Here is a 20672-nt window from a genome sequence, read left to right as displayed (position 1 = left end):
CATATTTTATTGGTGAAAATATATCACTTTCAACTATCAGTTGGCTATGAAAACATCTTGTTGCAAAAAGATCAAAACCAAGAAAAAGCTCACTCTGTGTAAAAATAAACAAACAACTCCCCAAAACAAACAACTTCTCCCAATTCGTGAGCCCCCTGGAAGCTGCTGGCATCATGAAAACAGAAATTTTCCACTTTGTGGACATAATAGGAGTCAAGACTTCGGGGCTCTCTTCCAAGCCCGTGCTTGTGCAACACCATGCGTGTGGTAGCCGTGGCCTCAGCTGATCCCTTTTGGAGACAGGGAGATTTCTATGTCATCTTGCATTTCAAGAGCAGGTTGTATCATAATTTAAAGACTTTTAAAACCAATTGTGGTATCTCCGCAGAAACCACTTGCACAAAACTCCTTCTCCCACCATGTTTTGTCTCCAAGAGAAATAAGGGAACAAAATGGGTGAAAAGCAACAACAACAAAAGCAACTACCAAAAAAATCATCCTGAAGCGGGCACTCAGACTAAGTAGACTTAGTAGACTAGAAATTTCATTTATAAATAATGACAAGAAGCATGTAGAAGTAGATGTCTTTTAAACAGCCTTCATTGAAAGCCTCATCTATATTTACTACAGGAAAAGGTAGCATGATGTCTTCATAGATTATGTGAGATGACATATTTTTTTCATCCAGCTTGTTCTTCTAATGTAGACCACAAGATCTTCAAATAGTTTCTGTCTGAGAAGCCACCTAGTCGTGGTTTAGTAACTGCCAGCAGTACAGACTATCACACCTCTTCTTAAGCTGTTCCAATAGCTAAATGCCACTACTGTTACATAAAATAAAAATAAAATTCATAACCCACAAACTGAATGACCCAGCTGCCTCTACTTCTTTTCTAGCTGAATTTCTCCATTTTCAGCTTCTCACCAGTATGTCTTGCACCTTTTATCTTTAGACTGAAGTCATCCATTATATCAGATTTCTTATGTAGATAGTCAGAAACAGAGTTCATGCTTAGACTGATAAACTCAGTAGATTGAATGCCTTGAATTTCTGATGAAAAGACTTGTTTTATTCTCTAATCACTCTCGTGGAGCTTCTCCAAACCTGATCCAATTTGTCAGCATTCTTGAACTGTGGACACTAACTTGTGATGTGGTATTATTGCTACAGTAATATGCTCCTGCATGTGCATAAGTGAGAGAGTCTCACAAATCGCACATAACAGCTCTTGTTACCCTTTGCAGAACTGTGGAATTTCGGGAGTTGTCATTGCACTGATTTTTCTCCTGGGCTTTTCATTCTTCCCCAAAGTCATGACCTCCTAGAACAGAATCCTCCATTTTTTTGGTGCGTTCTGTATTTTATTGTTAATAAGACATACAGAGGTTTGGACATAATGACACTCATATTGTTTACTTCTAGTCAGTTTTATAAATGATGCCTAAATTGTTAGCAGTGACTTGACCTTATCCCCTCTTTTTTGTGTGTGTGTCCTTTCCAAACACAATTAATAATTATTTTCTGTATGATTTAATTTCATTAAGAAAAGCCTCAAATGAGGCAGACAATACATACTTCATGAGTTTGCGCATTAGAAGCCCATATATTTGTTTATGATTTCTTGCTTTAAATTGCACATTGAATTCTATCAGTCACTGAGTTGTTAAGCCATTTGATAACTATCCTTCTGGGCTTACTTAATCAAAAATTTTGCCTTACAGCACTGTGTCACACTGCACAGTTTATCCAACTTTACCAGAATGATATTTTTATTTTTAGCAAAAGCAGAAGATAATCTTCAGAAGTTTCAGAAGGTCTGTTTTGGCAAACCTGTATTGAGGCAATTATTACAACATGATGCCAACATTAAAACTGCCATCAGTATATAGTAACTTCCTTTAATTTTGTGTTAATGGAATGCAAAATCAGCCATTCCTTTGCCTCGCCCAGAACTGACATCAAACTCATGGCAGGGAGCTGGATATCATTAAAAAGTGTAAGTACTCCCTGGTACTTTTGGAAAAGTATCATTGCATGTGACACATCTCAGAGTTCTCTGAGATTTTGTGTCTCTTCCAAACTTTCTGAAAATCTGTATTAGTAGACCAGAGATCCCCAACAGCTCCTCTTTTATACTTGGCTGCAAGTTATTAATATATGAAGATTTAATAAGCCTAGTTTTCATATCTCTTCCTGGATTAATGCTGAAATATGCTCATAACATCATCCACTGTATCACTGGTTGGATGTAGCTACCTTTTCTGTGTAATCACTGATAATCTGAGCATTTCCACTTCATTAATTTAATACAGATTAAGACCCAAAAGAGATCACCAGACCCTCTAGTTCAGCCTCCAGAGCATGATATGTACAATTCCAACTCCTTAAGCAGTGTGCAGAGTTATATAAGGCAGGATAGATAAGTTCTGGTGTGTAATAGGGAGAGCTGGTACTGATGCAGGTATCCATGATAAGCCTTAGGTACCTCTCAGCCTTTGCTTCCTGCACATCCTCATGTGGAACCAGCCTTTTGCAGACTCAGAGAGGGCAAGTGAATAAACCATTGTATTAAGGCCTTTAAATCAAGTTTAAAACCAACGAGTATAATGAAATACGGACTGAGAAAATGGAATTTGTTTGTGTCTACATGTTCCTACTAGAATAATTATTCCCTATTGGAAACTTTTGCCTGTCAATCCCCAGCTATTTAAAACTGCAACAACAATATCCAGTTGTTGCTTTCTTGTGTCCTCAGTCTTTATCCTAGCTTTTGTTAGGGACAATGCAGTGGTATTCATCAGCAACAATAAGACTGTTATGTTTCATTGTGTTTTTTCCAAAGCTATACAATGTTCTATCCATTATGGAAGGGTTGCAGTCAGCTGAGTGATGTTTACATGTCACTTCCATACCCTAATAAGAGGTATAAAAGAAAGTGTATTGTAGCCAGCAGGGGACAGTTTCAGTATGGAAGGCCAGGACTTCTGCCTCGTATAGAAATGTAATCAAGGAAGATAGCACTGCCCTTCTTAGTGTGCTCTTATTTTGGACCTCTGCTTTAGTGCCACAAGTGTCAGTAGTAGCTGCAGCAAACTGCTTATTCATGCTGCTGCTGTGATCGTTTGCTTTTGGGCAGTATTAATTTTGTGGCTGTGCTAAGTTAGGAACCCATTCCCAGGGACATCAATGGCGTGGCTGTCTGGCTTGTCCTGGCAGCGGCCGGAAAAGCTCGTCCATGTGATGGGGCTGTTCTTGACTGTGTTTGCTGGCATTCCCATAAAAGCATTCCCACACACCTATGCCAGCAGGATCAGCATTTTTTCTGGAAGCTGGGTCTTTCCAGCTTTTTCTGGGATGGTGCCTCACAGTCACATGGGGGTGACGGGTGTTTCTGATACATTCCTTGGGCATTTCTCTGTGCATTTCTCAGCCCCGGTTCATGTGGCTGGGCCCTTCTGCTCTTTGTAGTGGCAGCTCATTTCACAAGACTCATGGAAGTCATATGGCTGCCTGAGGTCATCACAGAGGAGATGAGGATCCCGAGTTTGCAAATATGTGGGTTGAGCCTGGGAGTGCGTTTCTGACACAGCTGTCAGGCAAAGCAGAGGTTCCACCACATTTCTGCTTCTCAAACACGGCATCCTTGACTCTTGACACTTCAGCTTCTGGGAACTATAACTATTGTCTGGATTCATGGGAGGTTGAGAGAGAGTAGGAATCCTAATAATTAAGACTTCTTGGAAGAAGAAATGAAATCTGTTCCTTAGTTTGGATATGGGTGGAGCAGGATTCCTTCCCCTTTCTGTAGCCAGCTGGAGAAACATCTTCATATCCCCTGGTGTCTTTGAAGGTAACAAGACAGGAGGAAGATCTGAGATGTGCTGGTAGTTACTTGCTTTGAGGTATTCAGACCCCAGTGCTAAATCACTCAGTGTATTAGTCAAAAGCTATTTTATGGTTTTAAACATTCTTCTTGATAAAATAAGGGCTGTTTTGGTTGAACAATAAAGCTCGTGACCACAGGTAGTATTCTTAACTATCTATAGATGGCTTTTGGTGTGTCTTCCCATGACTGCTCTGTGACTGTTTATATAATTTACCATTAGTCATCAGCAGACTGCAGAGGTTGCTGGTTGAGGAGGTTGACTCAAAGTGAGTGGTTAGTCAAGTGCTATGGCAAATGCCAGCCTTTCTGTTGAAAAGATCATGTCTCAAGACAGTCCCCATTCTGGATTGGGTCCTAGTTGGGAGCTAGAAGGGTTTCTGCTCTGTGATCCCAGTTGTGTGACAGTTTTATGATTCTGTGATATATATGCTTGTGAAAGCTTGAACAAGGGCTTTAGCCTTTTTCTCAGTCCATATTTATCAGTTCTGGTGGGAACTCTTGTCCCATCACTAATAGAGTTTTCTTCTTCAGGAGATGAGGAAAATGAGGTTCACTTTGCTGTGAGACACTGGATTTTGGTCCCAGCTAAAGACAGGATGTTGAGCAGGAGGAGCTGGTGCTCTTACCCATCTTAAAATTTCTTATGAGTTTGGTTACTGTACTTGTCCATTACCATACCACTCCAGGTTAAACCCCATCACAACCAGACTGGGAAGGAATCTGTCTCTGTGTGAGGTCCTCAGAGACTTCTGGTTCTTTGCCTTGCTCTATAGTGCAGAGCACACTGGATTAATCTCACCTGGAAAATCCACCCAGTAAACTCCCTGTAGGTGATGCTTCTTATTTTTCTTGCAGCTACTGTATTTATAGCTTTAGATATTTTACTTTAGGCCTTGTATTTTCCTTGGCTGTATGAGAGAACTCTGTATAGACTATTGTCAAATGAAAACATCAAAATGGGAGAACTAGAAAGAATGGCTGGTTGGTATTGTCAGGCAGCACACAAAGTCCTGCTTTTTGGCACTTTGTTCAGGTGGACAAGGCTATTGTCTTCAAGGCCCATGAAGCAGTGAAGTCCCTCTGTGTTGTGTGGTTGCCCCTGGAAATATTGCCGAGTTAACAGGGAAGTGGGAGTGAGAGTGTCTGGGGCTTGCTTCCCTGCTGCTGCTGTCTGTGGTGGCCACAGAGATGTTTTGATTGAAAACTTGACTGCTGCACTAATGTGCAGGCACTGGCAAGCTGCTGAATGCTGAGAATGCTTCTATTGCACATATTTTTCAGAATTTTTTTCATTAAAACCAGCAGTTTAGTAAAAGTAGGGAAAAAATGTTCAATTTTAATGCCAAACACTTGAAGTGACCATTTTCCCTCTTCTGTGTTGAGCATTGGAGACCTTACTTATTCCTCTTTATGAAATCTGAGGTTGCACATACGCCTACAATTGTTGTGTCACCTTCTGCCTCTGTAAAGCTGAGTGTTGACTGCAGGTGTTCTGTGGAGACTGAAGGCAAAATAAAAATGCCAAGTAATTGGTACCCCTGACTCTCAATCCAGCGTGTCTTGTGTTGCAGAACATAAGTAAAAATGAAAGGGAAGATCTTCAGAGAGCTGCATGCAAATTTTGACTGGTTGTGGTTTTGGAAGTCAAGGAACAAGGCGATACAGAGAATGCTTTTTAAGCTGTTCTATCAAATGTCATATCTCTGTTTTAATATTTTATGTGATGTGGCTTCTTTCAGATGATCAGCTGGATTATCTGAGATCAGAGAAAAGGGAGTGGTACTACTCAGCTGCAGAAAATAGGAAGAAAGTGCTGCCATGGCAGGGTAGGGCACAGACACACTGACTGCAGAGCACTGGCTATTTGTGGAGCTTGTTTCAATATACACATCTCACAGATAGCCCGTCAGAATTACTGAAGTGGAGGTGTTTCATTTATAATCAATAAGTTTAAAACAAACTTCAAAAAAGTTTATACAACACTATTTTAGAATTTTCCTCCTGGGATTTGTTAGATAAGACCGTTAGATATTTGTTTTCTGGACAACTTTCCTGTTTGTGTGCTTACTAATTATAATGGAAAGACCTACTAAATTATGTATCTGTGTTAAACAGCTTGCTTTTCAAACAAAGGAAATTGGCCACAACTCTCATTTCTTCTATTTTTATCTTTCTCTTAAAGGGCAACACTTTAAGGAAAATCCTCCTGTATCGGTACTTTAAAGGGGAATATGGAAGTGGTATGAATGGGCCCCTGTCTGCCAGCTACAGCAAAACTGCACAAGTGGGAGGTAAATCAACACACATCATTTCAAGAGAGCAAAATTAGCAGCACCATTTTTTCTAATAGGCACATTGGACATGCTCCAGGCATTCAGTTGGTAAATAAATCAAACATGTTCTGTAACCACTTAGAAGAGAGGTAGTATCCGACTCTTCTATTTTTAAGTTGCTCACACTTGTCTCAGATGGTGCATTTGGAGGTACCAAAGCAGGTACCAGGAAATCCCCATCCAGAAATTCAGCAAAGCAGAAAACTTTTGAAGAGAGATGGTGTTGTTTCTGGAAATTAAAGAATTTTTTGACATTCCGATCCTTTATTGATATATGAAAAATATCTAAGGAAAAGCTTTTCACAAAAATACTGGTTAGACAATAGATCAAATTTTCCTGAGAGGTTGTAGAATGTGTCAGTTCTTGTTACAACTTTACTGGACAAGACTCTGACAAACCTGTCCTATCTTCCTGTGGGCAAGAAGTTTCAGTAGATGATCTCTGCAGGTCCCTTATAAGCTAATTTTTTGTATCATTCTGCTGTAGAAGCCACAGGAAGTTACAGCAGGGTGGTTTCTAGGAAAGCCCATAATAATGGATGTCATAGGAAATGAGGCTGGAGCTAGGTATAGAGCCAGATCAGAACTGCATTTTGCATTTTCAGTGCACACTGAAAGCATGCCCAGATTTGTCAACTTTTGCAGATGTCACCCAGCTGTTCCTCCTTTACTATTTCAATACAGACTCTGAAAATCTTTGCAGTCTTAACATTCTCTACGCCAAATTTTGCTCTCTAACAAATAAGAGACTGAAGTTTTACTATTTTTTTAGTTCTCTCTAAAAAGTGTGTGTGTGTATGGCATCATCACAAAGTCTGAAGCATTTTAATCACTTTAATCAAAGTAGTACTGGCTGATTAAAACAGTACTGTATTTTTACTAATGAAGTAGGTGCAGTTACATCTTTAGAGAAGTAAGTATAGCAGGAAAGATGATCATCTGTGATAATAAAAGGTGGTTGATTTAATGAGCTAATACAATTTAGCAAAATTTCTTCAACCCACACCTTTAATTTGGATTAACTCAAGTCTGTGTTCTTAAAAAAAGCGTCATGATGATGATGATGATGGTGATGATGATGATCTAGGAGTTGGCAAAAGCATTTGGCTGGAAGGTCAGACCCATAACCAGGGTGGATTTACCAGGACACAATTTTAGTGCAGATTAGGCCTAAGATTGAAGAGCAGATTTAAAAAGGGTCTCACAGCATTGACCCTACTCACAGTTCAGTGTATGCAGCAGTGGAATTAAAAAAGGGTTCAGTAAACAAATCAATGTCCTTTCCATCTTATTTATTGTCTGAATATCCTGACAGAACAATGGCTTGGGGATTTGTTTTATTTCTTATTCTTAGAGCCCAACATTGCAGTTTCATACAAAAATCTTGTTTTTATCAAAGGGAACTTTGCCTGACAGAATTTCAAAATTAAATTTATTACGTTGCTATTGTGTGCTTTATCACTACTAATAGGTTCATTTTCATGTATGTGTATGAAGCAAACATGAATGGTAGTTGTGTATTTGTCTAATTTGCAGGTGGATTTTCAGGACAAGATGCAGATAAGTCTGGGGTGACTATGTTTGATATCCAGTGCCTCCTGGACAAAGAAGGTGCCTCAGAACTGGTCATAGATGTGATAGTGAACACCAGAAATGACAGGATTTTCTCTGAGGGCATTCTGCTGGGTATTGCACTGCTTGAAGGTGGAAATACGCAAACACAGGTACTTGTTTAATCTGCTTATTCACATATTGATTCTCAGGTGCATGTGGTCTGGAGACAAATAAAGAGAACCTTTTTGCTGTGAGTTCTCTGAGAAGTTTGTCACTAGAATATGTACCACTGTAATGCAAATGTAAATATGCCCTATTACTATGCAGTAGCTCTTTGGGAGAAGGAAAGGTTTTTCAGCTCTCCCTCTCTGTGTAGCACTGTGCTGCTTTTAATCTGGTCATTGCCATGTCAGCATTATCCCCAGTTATTTTATGTCAGTCTTCGTAAAATTAAAAATTATAATACTTCTAAGTTTATAAAAGCACATTATTTTCTGGAAACCTTCAGAGACATTTATTAAAATCTCCAAAGAGAAAAAAACTTGGTTATTTGAGAAGACCAGTATTCCAGTTGATAGAAAATATTTGCTTTAAACTATGGTTTCTAGGTGTTTTTCTATATATTTGCTTTAAACTATGGTTTCTAGGTGTTCTCGCCCAGATTAAGCCAAATCAGATGTTTGAGGGAATAGAGAGAATTGATATGAGGAGGGAAGGCTGGGAGAACTGGGATTGTTTGCAAACTGTTTCAAATGGTCCTCAGCCTGCTTGACAGTTATACTAAGGGACTGGAATTAATAACCTAAAATAATATTTAATAATAAATTCTGTCTGTAGCACAAAAAATTAATATAATCCAAGCTATAATATTACATATTTGATGTTCCCTGCTTTCTCTTGTTGTTACATAATAAGTCACTTTTCACTTTTATTTGTAGATGGAATATAATGACTAGTAAGTCTGGAGAAATGGAGAGTGTCACAAAGTAATTTAACTTCAAATACAATATTGTGACATTTAAAAGACTGCAAATAGCACAGTTCACCATTTTACCCAAATTTTAAAATATTATCATCAGTCTTTGTTACCAGCCTTGTATATCACTTTGTGAAAGAACTGGTCAGGCAGTGGCCAACATTTGTTCTGTGTAAGTGAAGTAATTATTCATCATTTGTTTCACAAAAAAAAAAAAATAGTGTGTTTTTTTATTTCTTCTTCCTTAGAAGATTGATATCTAAAGAATTTTTTTTTTTGCAGTATTCGACTTACCAGCAACTAAAGGAGCAGAAGAAGTCAGAAAGGTTCTTCAAAGTGCTGTATGATCGCATGAAAGCTGCTCAGCAGGAGATCAGATCCACAGTGACAGTGAACACTATTGATTTGGGGAGCAAAAAGAAGGAGGATGACAGTGACCTCACCATATCTGTTCCCAAAAAGAGAGGTAAGGAGGCACCCCTGGGAAGGAGGGGAGCAGGGCTTTATATTGACACTGCATGTGCTGCACCACTGGTGCACTGCTGAGTTGATCAATAAGCTTTAACATTAATAATTGCCAATTTGCATATTTTGCCTGTTTTTCTCTGAATTACAGTCCATCTCAGGTTGGCCACAAGGAATTAGCTTTAATGAAATCAGTGAAGCTCTGCCAATTTGCATCAATAAAAGATATTGAGCTGTATTTTAGAGGAGCAAAAGCAGAGGCTGCTGCTATTGGGGATATTTCACAAGAGCAGGCTCAGGAACTGATTTCCCACCCTGTGGTCTTCCCATTGTTCTCATCATTTATTGTATATGAGAGAGAAATAGTAGGGCTTTTTGTGTTAATGTTCTGTTTCACTCTGGTTTGTGGTTTATTTGGAACATGCTATCCCTGCATGAATGTTGCTTTGATATTCTTTGTGAGTCGCCTAGAGGCCTTTGAAGAGTTAGACACCAACAAAGAAAAAGTTGTATTCATTATTATTGTTTTCTTATTGTTTAATCAAATGGGGAGAAAGACTTTCAAAAATGAAGGAAAATTGTCTTCTTTTCAGTTAAGGATTCAACTCTGCATCTGAAGGAGGGAATGAAAGGACAGTTAACAGAAGCATCCTCTGCAACCTCCAAGGCTTACTCTGTGTACAGAAGAGAAATGGACCCAGAAATAGATCTGATGGGCTCAGGAGCAGATGCTGCAAATGCAGAAGAGAAGTCTGCAGAAGAAGCAATCATGAGCCCTGCCATTGCAATCATGCAGCCAATACTGAGATTTCTTCAGCTGCTGTGTGAGAACCACAACCGAGAGCTCCAGGTAAAGTGTTTTGAGCTGAGCTTTTATAGGGCTGTTGTTAGAGGGGCTGCACCTTCATAAGGGGAGAAAAACACACTTGTGCCTGGCCCCTGTTACAGAATAGGACTGTCTGAAGTATTGGGTCCAAGGGATAAAAGAAGCATTTTCAAGAACCATTTGGGTTCTGTGATGGAGTTCAGAATTGCTTGGGGGTCTCAGCACAGCCACATGGAGCTGAGCAGGGTCTAAATGTCCCTGGTTAGTAAGGCTCCTGTGCACAGTTGGTAGATCACTTACCACAGACTTGAAGAGCACAGGAAGTTTCTGGGTACTGCCCCTTTGCCAAAGTAAGACAACTGAAGGCTTTCAGATGCTCTGTGTGTCCCTGCTATCAGTTCTTTTGGTAGAAATTACTGTCCCCATAGCAACCTCTGCAAAATGTATTTTCTGCAAATATACATCAGTGCCGTGGTCAGGAGTGGTTCCTCCCCTTCCAGCTGTGGTTGGGGTGGTTTGAGCTGAGCTCCATAATGTGCCACTAGACCTGCTTAGCTGTGGGGCAACAGCTTCCAAGAGAAGGGCTGTGATGGGTGACTGGGAGCAGGTCTGCAGGACATATAAAAGACATTTAAGGCCAGTGCAGATGTTTGCCAAGTTCAGTTTCCTAAGCCTTCACTGCTCTGTGATTTAATCAGATAATAGTTCTCAATTGCTGCATTAAGGCCTAATGTATTTTCTATAGTAGTGCAGTGTACTTCAGTACCTGAGACACACTGGTCATATAGCTATAAATTGTATCCTTCAATGTTTTCATGAAAAAAGACTAAAAGACTTTTGCCTTGACTCTCTTCCTTTTTTTTTTTTTTTTGTTTTGTTTTGTTTTGTGTTCCTTTCCTCAACCCACCAGAATTTCTTAAGACATCAAAACAATAAAACAAATTACAACCTCGTTTGTGAGACCCTTCAGTTTTTGGACTGCATCTGTGGGAGCACCACAGGTGGGCTGGGCTTGCTGGGGCTTTACATCAATGAGAGGAACGTGGCTCTTGTCAACCAGACTCTGGAAAGCTTGACAGAATACTGCCAGGGCCCATGCCATGAAAACCAGGTAGGCTCAAGAACTTCTGGATGCAGAAGGCTGTACCTGAATGTTGCTGTCTGGGTGCTTATCACAAACCTTTGAGTATTCCTGATATCGTAAATTCACTTGGAGCTGCTATGACTAGACTTAACATGCTTCAAGCTTTCATGAGGCCTGAGTGACCCTTTTAAGTCAGAGCTCAAAACAGACTCTTCCTGTAGTACCTCTTCTTCCTCTGAGAGTTGGCAGACCTTTTGGAGGGAGTTTCATGTTTTATGTTGCTGTGTCCGTGGCTTAACCCTCACTTTGTGAGACTGGATCTGGAGTCAGAGTTTTGGAAGTGCATTGCAAACACACACTGTTTGTGTTTCAATGTGTTTCATTTTCACACATTTTGCCTTTGGTGGTGTTTATACATCTTGCTAACACTTACTTTCCTTATTTCACATAACTGCCACAAAGTTTAGCTTACCCTCCTGCCATACCACCTAGGAGCATCTTTAATTATGGTATCAGTATTGAAATGGATGACACTAAAGACCATGCTTCTGATCTTCTGTGCCTTCCTCACTGCAGCCTTTGGAAGTCACACAGCTGTGACTCCAAAAGGTAAAAGTCTCTTTAGTGCCATGCTGAAGAAGTATAGAAAGCTAAAGGATGTGGTTACATGCTGCCATATTTGATCTGAAGAGAATTAAAGTTGCAATAAAGTTGTCATAGTGGATGAAACTGCAGAATTTTTGCTATAGATTAGCAGTGGGAAAATTGTGGTGAGCAAATGACAGAAGCAATCTGTTCTCTATGCTAGAAATAGCTGAAGAAATACATGCAATATTAATGCTTCTTCATTAATGTGCTCCAATGAAATGTAAAGTGCTATTACGGCCATTGCTGGTAATCAGCTGCCTTTACCTGATATTTTAAAAACAAACAGAAGTCCTTTAGTGGACTAAATTTTGAACAGTAATATTTAAACCACTTCTGGATGGGAAAAACAACTGTAAAAAAGCATAACAACAGGACTGAAGACAAAAAAATGTTACAAGTTAACATGTTCTCCAACAAAGTTATGTGAGAAGCACTGGAGGAACACTGATATGGAAGGGAATGATGAATTAAACTTTATTACTTTGACCTATCTGCTGGGAAGTCACTCAGGATTTGAGTTGCACCTGTTTACACCAACTGCAAATCTAATTCAATATATTTCAGGGGCAAATGCCCCACACTCTCTCATTTTCATTTTTCCCCCTCTCTCTGTCTTCCTGGAAAACTTTTCCTTTCCTGTTGTCCCATAAACCTGCCAGAGGAATAAGTGCCATAGGCTCTTGTATAACTGGCTGTTATGCACAAGGCCTAGAAGGTCCAGAACTCCAGCTGTAAAGGCATTTGGGAAGCACCACTGCTCACAAATACAGTTCTAAATTTCATATCCAGAAATACTCTTCTTTGCAGGACATGTCCACGTTCATGGAAAAAACTTTGATTTTCATGAACATTTTGTACTGTAACAGCAATATTAATGCTGGCTGCTGAGGGCAAATGAAGAATCTGAGCGTGCAAATTTGGTTGTGCTTGCAGTCAAGCTTCTCTTTTATGTCTGAGGCTGGCATGTGCTCAGCTGAATCTGGCAGTGCTCCTGAGGGCTGCTGTCTGCAAGTTGTGCCGCTTGGTGCCAAGCCCTGCGGGATTCTCTGGGAGCAGATTTTAGCTTGCACCACCTTTTTTCCAGTTGGGTATTTCCCTACTGGCAGTGTTTGGGTTAGTTCTGTACACACAAGTCTCCCCCAGCACTTCTTGTGGTGTGTTTTCAGGCTGTTCTGCTTTGACTGAAGGTTTCATTGCTCTTGCAAGGTGTTTTAAGTTCTGGCTCCTTCTTTTAGAAATTTGCTGATGTGTATATTCTCTTGTTCCCTCTGGCTGTATCATCTCCCTCTTTTTCCCACTCCTCCCCTCCCTTCTGCCCCTACCCCATTCCCTTCTCTTCTCTTGTTTTGCAGACATGCATAGCCACCCATGAGTCTAATGGGATTGATATTATAATTGCTCTCATCCTGAATGACATAAACCCCCTTGGCAAATACTGCATGGACTTGGTGCTTCAGCTCAAGGTACAGTATATGGAAATTTGTTTATTTGAATTTGGGCAGCAACAGAAGACATACCTATGGGAGAGCTCTAGGCAGCCTGACATTTACTTAATCTTACCATAGCACAGTATACTCAGAAGCCTTTGCAAAAAAAAATCTTGCAAATGAGTTCATCTCAGCTTCTGAATCCTTACCAAGCCCTCTGCCGCAGGCCTTTTGACCCACTGCTATGTTGGGGACTATGTCTCAACTTTTTAAAAAAAATCCTATCAATCAGGCATGACACAGCTAGCATGAAAAGTCTGTATTGTGATGTAAAATCTCTCAAGATTGATAAACAGCCACACTGTACAGGCATGCAGCAAGTCAGGCATGCTCTCTAAATACCGAACTCTTAAAAATTATTTGAGAAGGAAATGCTGTGAAAAAGAGCAATACATCAGGTGACCTGCAATGTCAAATAAAGTTGAAAACAAGGTTCAAGTAAATTGTACCTTATTTCCCTTCTCAGTGTCCTCTGAGGGGAAACACAAAGTGTGGAGTGTGAGGGCAAAGCCTAGAGAGGGAGGGCTTGTAATGTAATTTTGTTCTGTGTTCTGGGGAGGGTTGGACAGGCTGGTAGATAAGTTTCTCCTGTCTGTGTGCCAGTGCATGCAGAGAGGAGCTCTGCAGCTGCACTGTCTGCCAAGGAGGGTAGAATCTGTCCAGGAGGAGCCCTGGGTTATTGCCTTTTCTTGCCTCCCAAATTAAGTATTTCCATTGCAGATGGTCTGTTTCCTCCCCAAACCAGAAAATTCTTTGTGGTAGCTGCATTGCATCATATTGGCAATGTTATACATGTCTAATAAAATAATTAATATAGCTATATATCATGTACAATGAAACATTGAATCAACAGTGCCTTACATATGATTTTAATAACTGTAATTACTTTTTTGAATGGCAATGTAATTCAGGCCCCCCTCTAGCAAAACACTTAGGCAGACATTTAACTTTGAATATGCAGACAGTTCTTTTGAAGTCCGAATTCAGTCTCTGTAAAGATGTATCTGCATTCTCTCCAGTGCCATTTTGATTTGCCATTGCCATGAGGCTAGCACATGCTTGTAGAACAGCTTTTCTGTGTAGTGACCAAACACAGAGCTTAGAGACACCTCTGCAAGGACCAGTGTGATCCTGCTCACTGGAGGCTGGCTGTGCTCAGGCTCATTCAATTAGCAAAAATTGTGGTGAATGTAGCAGAAGTTCAGACTGTGGAAATTATTCAGATTTGCAGAATCACAGAGTCATTTGCTTTAGTAGGGATGTCTTGAGGTTAACTTGTCCAAGCCCTCTGCTCAAGCAGGATCAGCTAGAGGTTTCTCAGGATCATGTGCAGCTGAATATCTCCACAGCTGGAGATTCACAACCATTTTGGGCAGCCTATCCCACTGTCTGATCCCTCTCACAGTATGAAAGTGTTTCCTGGTGTTTAGATAGAATTTCATGGGTGTTTTATTTTGTCTCTTGCTCTCTCACTGGACACTGGTGAGAGGGGTCTGGCAGCCTCTTCTGCCTTTCCTCCCACCAGGTAATTATACACATTGATAAGATCCATCTAAGCCATCTGTACTCCAGACTGAACAGTCACAACTTTCAGTGGCTTCTTATATGAAAAATGCTCCATTCCCCTTATGGTTTTTATGGCTTTTTGCTAGACCCATTCCATTATGTCTATATCACTCTTGTACTGGATGTGGACACGTTGCAAGATGTGATCTCAATAATTGGATCCAAATTAAGAAGCTGCTGGTTTTGATTTTGAGTGGCAACACATTGAAGTAATAAAGCAATGAGTTTACCAAGTAATGTTTAACTGTCAGTGTTCACAGGCAACTTTGAAGTTGCAAATACATAAATTTTGCACTGAAAATACAGAATTCAAAGTATGCAGGCCTATACATTTACACTTACAAACAAGCTCAGATACTGTTTTCAGGGAGCATTATATGTTGAACTTACACCCTCCAACCACAGGAAAGGCAGTGCGGAGTTCTATTTTCCCATGCCATCTTAGTTTAGCTTGTTTTGCACTTAGTTTTTGATGTGGCATTTAATTACATCTTCATGGATTACATTTTCCAGTGGACTCCTGAATCATTTAGTGAGCAGAGCAGACAGTGTTTACTGAGTGCAGAGATGGACAGTGTTCAATTCTGCTTCTTTTTATTTCAAGTGTGACCCCCTGGCATTCCTTACTGCCCAGTATGTAAGCCCTGGCACAAAGTAAGAGCTCAGTATCTGCCACAGATATTGAGTGACAGGATGAAGAGACATTGCCAGTCTAAGAGTACAGAGAATCTAAGACAAGTATCTTCTTTTTTTCCCTCATAGCTGTATCTAGTTGCTTCACTCATTAATTTATTTTTCCAAAATTTTTATCAGGAGATGAGACGGGAGCCCAGGTAAAGGTGAAATGAAGAGTAGAAGTTCTTTGGGCTGCGCTGTTTTTTAGCACCTGGAAATTGATTTTTCACTGTACTTATGTGTTATGAACTTTGTGCTGTGTTTTCCAAGTGATGAATGTCTTTTCCTTATTGATGTTTTCCTCACATTGATGTTTGGGATTAGATCCTAGGCTCTCCAGATATGCAGAAAGTGAGGAATAAGTAGCCAAATAACCATCACAAATGCCTGCTGTAATTCTATGCCATAGCAAGGCACTTCTGCTGAGTCAGTAGCAAGAAGCTGGCTGTTGATGACACAGAGTCCTACCTATCCTCTACCTTTCCCAGCTTCCTGGAAGCTGCAGCAGGCTTCTGTCCATCTCCAGGGTTGTCTGCACTGGCAAAGAGCTTCAAAGTCCTCCTTAGCCATGAGTGAGTGGACTGATGCCTTCCTCCTGTTCCCTCCCTTTCCTTACCAAGCTACCTGGGAACCTGGCATGGCCCCTTCCCTCCTCCTCAGTTTGAGATCCTGTCAATGCTACCACTACTGACTTGGCCACCACTGTAAGGGAAATCTGCAGCAGAAGATGAAGCATCCTGCTTTTCAGAGCAGCATCCTGTCAGGAATCCTCGTCAAAATGCTGTTCTCTCCCTCCCCCTGTTCTCGTTCACTGTGCACATTCAACTTCTGCAGTGTTGGTTGCAAGGTAGAGAGTCTGATTAGACCTTTCCCATGGATGGTCCTGATTTGATTTAGAAGCAAAAGGAAAGGGACATGGCAAAACTCATATGGAGTGCTATTCTCCTTGAGCCAGTCCCAGTTAGGTCTTTTCTTCCCATCTCTTTTTCTTTGTCCTTATCTCATTGGCAAGCCCAGGCTCCTCTCTCCTGGCTTCTATCTTACTCCCAGTCTCTTCTCCCAGAAGTTTTTAATTCACCAGTTACATACAACTCTTCATTCTAATCTACTCTCCTTCCATTTACCTTCAGTCCTCCAGTCAGAGGTGTTTAATCCTCAGCCTAACACAGCCCTGAGCAGGCTGCTTTGAACAGGGGCTGGACTGCTGGAATCTTAGTCCAGAGGACAGCTTTTAGTGTATGGTTTTATGATCCACCCTGCACAGTTTTGTGATTCTGTGCTCACCAAGAATAACCCTTGTGAGTTTTTAGCTGTGAAATGAGTGTGTTTCTGCTCTATAGTACTCAAATTGTAATTTACTAAATGCTTCTGAGTTGGACAAGTTTGACTGGGAGATTACAACTCGTGTGATTGTTCTATTGGCCTCTAGTGCTCCATATTTTTAGGTCTATTATCAAAACTTGTGGATACAAAGGCTGCTTAAAACACAAGTTGCTTAAACATGTAGGGAATAACATCTTTCTTTTTGCCCCGGTCCCAAAAGCAGCTGAACCCTTTTCCTGTGAAAGTGCCCATGCCAATTGTCTGAGGCACACCCTCACTGGAGAAATTTTGGCTGGAATCATTGATAATGGTAATAAGCAGCTGAGAATGAGGCTGTAGGGTGGGTGGGCATATTTCCTGGCCCCTACCTCTTCCCTAGGGACTGTCTTCTGCTTCCAAGTGTTCCAACAGCTCCGTCTGTAACAGGGAATGATGGGGATGCTGTGACAGGTCAGCCAAGGCAACCCTGCTCTGCCAGAAAGCAGCCAAAGCTCCAGAACCACTCTTCTTCTCCACTTCACCACAGCTGATTTAACAGGGAGACAGGCAGGTCTCTGAGCTGCACTGGACTACTGCAGCTAAAGCTCATGCTGTGTAATCCTGAGTCTTGGGTAAAAGCAGCCAGCTGACAAAGCAAAGGTTGTCTTTATATATTCCCCCAGGAATATTTAGTAGTGAAACAAAATCTCAGGAGTGCATGAAAACAGGTTATTTTGCAGCCTTTCAAATAATAACCAGCTGGACTTCATAAAAACCAAGGGGGAAGGAAACCTGCCTGAATGATAAAACCTTCTGTGTAATATGTTTTGTAATTACCTCTATTGAGTCTTGTTTTAACAGAAAGCCAAGGCAAAAATTGCTAGGTGGGAAATAAGGAAAGGAAATGGAATTTAATTTTGTATGCACAGTCTGCAGCAACACTCTGTATTTAAGTAAAATATTTTTCAGTGTTTAAAATTTTCATTCCAATATAATGTGCAGAGTTAGTGTTACAGTATGCTGACACTAAAAAAAACCTATTAAATATGTCAGTAAAATAAAAGATGCAAGTGGTTGAAAATCTTATCCAGTAAAAAGTGGTCCTCATAATCTCAATTAAAACAAATGCAAGGGTCATTAATCCATGAAAGAGATTTAAAATTTGCATTAATTTGGTTTTGTATCTCCAGAACAATGCCTCCAAGCTTTTGCTGGCTATTATGGAAAGCAGGCAAGACAGTGAGAATGCGGAAAGAATCCTTTTCAACATGAGACCAAGAGAACTGGTGAGAAAACTTGTGAATATTCATAAATCTTTTGGCTGAAAAAAATCTGTCATTAAAACATTTTTAAAATGATCTGTATCTAAGCTGAGAAGTGTTGGCAGCGTATGGTGGCACAATGTATCAGGATAGTACTAATTCACAAAATTACTTTAAAAGGATCAAGCATGCCTGATTTCAGTCTTTACGACTTCATTATTTTTATCCGTTCCAAGCACTTTTCTTTAATTGTTTCCTAACTAAATTATCATATTCTGGTAGACTGTCTTCAAGTGCAGTTTGTCAGGGGCTGGCAAATTAAGCTTGTACAGTTTGTGAAGCAGTGCTAACAGAAATGTGTGTGTGGACATATATTTAATATACGTGTATGTTATTTATTTATGTCTTGTGAACAAAGAGAGTTCCAAGCAGTTGTTGCTGTGTTTTGGAACAACACTAATGTTTATGGAGGTCTCCAGGAACTTTAAATAGGTTGGAAATCTGGGGGAGTAATTTCCAATACCACTTGTCTGTGTAACAACAGAGACTGAGAGATCTGGGAGTTCTTGAGGGATTCTGGGGAAGAATCTGGGAACATCTTCCCTGCCCTTAGGCAGAGCCCTTGCTGGTTGCTGGTTTCAGGGAATCACCACTGAGGTGGCATCTCAGCAGGATGAGGCCATCCCTAGGGTACAGCTGCAGGATCAGGCCTTGTGTGGAGAACCGTATGGTGGTCCTCTAAGAGGCTTTTGAATATTTGGCACCCTGCCCAGATCTTCCTTTCCTTTTTGGCTTAGGTGTGGTTTTTCCTGTGAAATTGTGTTGCTGCCTGCTGTGGCCAGAAGATCATGGCTACACTCCTAATGCTACACAACAGTCCCTGCCATATCTAGACAAGCATTTGTGAAAATACCTGCTCACAAAAGCCCATCATTCCTCTTCCTTTCTCATGGTTGCTGATGAAAAATGTAGTGGTTTGGAACTTCATAAATCCTTCAAGCTTGTCTTACTCAGAAAGTGTTTCTCAGGCTGCTCGCTCTTCTTTCAGAACTGCAGGGCACCCATGCAGACTGGAGCTGAGCAAAGTGGCTGTGTTCAAACACAGTGTAGTTTTTCCCCAAGAACCACATTTATTTCATCTCTCCCTGACTGGGTTTATGTTGCAGGTGGATGTGATGAAGAATGCCTACAACCAAGGTCTGGAATGTGACCACGAGGAGGAGAATGGAGATGATGGCATCTCCCCAAAAGATGTTGGCCATAATATCTATATTTTGGCACATCAGGTATGTCTTATTTGTTTTGTGACAGCTTCCAGAAGAGCTTTACATGGATAGACTCCACATTGTCACAGATGGAGTCATGCACTTCAGGGGTAAGAGAGAAGTAACAATGTGTTTATTGATGAAAACCAAAGTTTGGTAGCAGATGTGGCAGTGGGTTAACAAGGTTCAATGGCGAGGCACACTTGCTTGTTTGCTGCATACAGGACAGGCTCAGCCCACACTGTCAGGGAGACCTTCCTGTTGAGTCATGATGTTAAGGAAGGATCCCTTTGCATTCTAAACTCCTTCTCAGATGGGAGTTTAGGTGCAGCTGGATCCAGTCTTAATCCCAGCTTTTCCTAACTGTTTGGCTGAAGGTTTGTCTGCACATGATCAATCCATTATATCATTTAGCTAGCAAGAATTCAGAGTTTAGCATACTCTGAACTACTTACCAAGAGTCTCTTATAGTAAGGAATCCCTCAGTCTTGAGAAGCAACCTTGAGAGCCATTCCCTGTCCAAGGGGAGGGAGATCCTGAATATGTTGGTCCTCCCACTGAGGAGAAATTTCACACAAATTGTTATTTGTGTGAAATAGCAATGTAGAGCAGAACAGTGACTGTCTGCTTAGCTCTGTCTTCTTTTAACATTAACAGATCATTTATATCAATCAAATAATAAATTGTGTTACCATTACTGGTGTATTTCAAATAGTTCCTTCCGTTGTGATACCAACTGAACTTGATTTCAGAAGATTCCTATTATTTTAGAAATATTACTTTGCCAATAAGAATAATTGGGCCTTTTCACTGCTTTCTCCTTTCAAATTATGCTGGAGTGCCCTCAGGCATTTTCCGATCACTTTTACTTCTCTACTGGTAAAGGTAGAATGTACACTGGAGGTTGTTATTTAATGGGATGTTTATTCTTCAGAGTAGCTGGTGTCAAAAATAGTTTATCTTTCAATTATGTTCAGAGTATTGAAAAGTTTTTTGTAATTGAAAGAATAAGGACCACAAACTTCTTGGTTATATCATAAATTACAGCATTTGGTATTTCATATAAGGGCCAAATTTAAAAAAAAATCTTTTTCTCTAAGAAGAAATAAACAGATGGGGATAGGGAGTGTTCCTCATTCCTTATGTTTATTAAGTGTTGTTAGGAATTGAATACTCGGTGGAAAAAAAAGAAAACAATCTATAGTTACAGTAGTGTTATGCAATATTTTTTTCAAGCAAGGAATGCAGAAAAACAGTTCCTGAGTTATGCTGGTGTGCTCACAGAACATTTAAATAAGTAGGTATTGTTATTGTGTTGGTAGTGGTGTGGTTGACCATGTTC

At 40.4% G+C, this 20672-nt stretch overlaps 1 protein-coding gene across 5 annotated transcripts in view; it reads left to right on the top strand.

Annotated features, from left to right (window-relative positions):
• The window catches only part of ITPR2 (inositol 1,4,5-trisphosphate receptor type 2), a 244723-nt gene that overhangs the window by 160564 nt on the left and 63487 nt on the right, over positions 1-20672 (top strand). For all 5 annotated transcript variants that reach the window (XM_077178364.1, XM_054631153.2, XM_077178365.1 and 2 more), the window contains 8 exons: positions 6070-6178; positions 7757-7944; positions 9033-9216; positions 9809-10065; positions 10952-11152; positions 13126-13236; positions 17994-18089; positions 19232-19351. In XM_077178364.1, coding sequence (XP_077034479.1) covers positions 6070-6178; positions 7757-7944; positions 9033-9216; positions 9809-10065; positions 10952-11152; positions 13126-13236; positions 17994-18089; positions 19232-19351 — 1266 coding nt within the window. The remainder of the gene's footprint in view (positions 1-6069; positions 6179-7756; positions 7945-9032; positions 9217-9808; positions 10066-10951; positions 11153-13125; positions 13237-17993; positions 18090-19231; positions 19352-20672) is intronic.

The sequence above is a fragment of the Agelaius phoeniceus genome, chromosome 5, assembly GCF_051311805.1.
Source record: "Agelaius phoeniceus isolate bAgePho1 chromosome 5, bAgePho1.hap1, whole genome shotgun sequence".
NCBI lineage: Eukaryota > Metazoa > Chordata > Aves > Passeriformes > Icteridae > Agelaius > Agelaius phoeniceus.
Note: the sequence above shows the minus strand (reverse complement) of the source record. Positions and strands in the feature narration are given on the sequence as shown.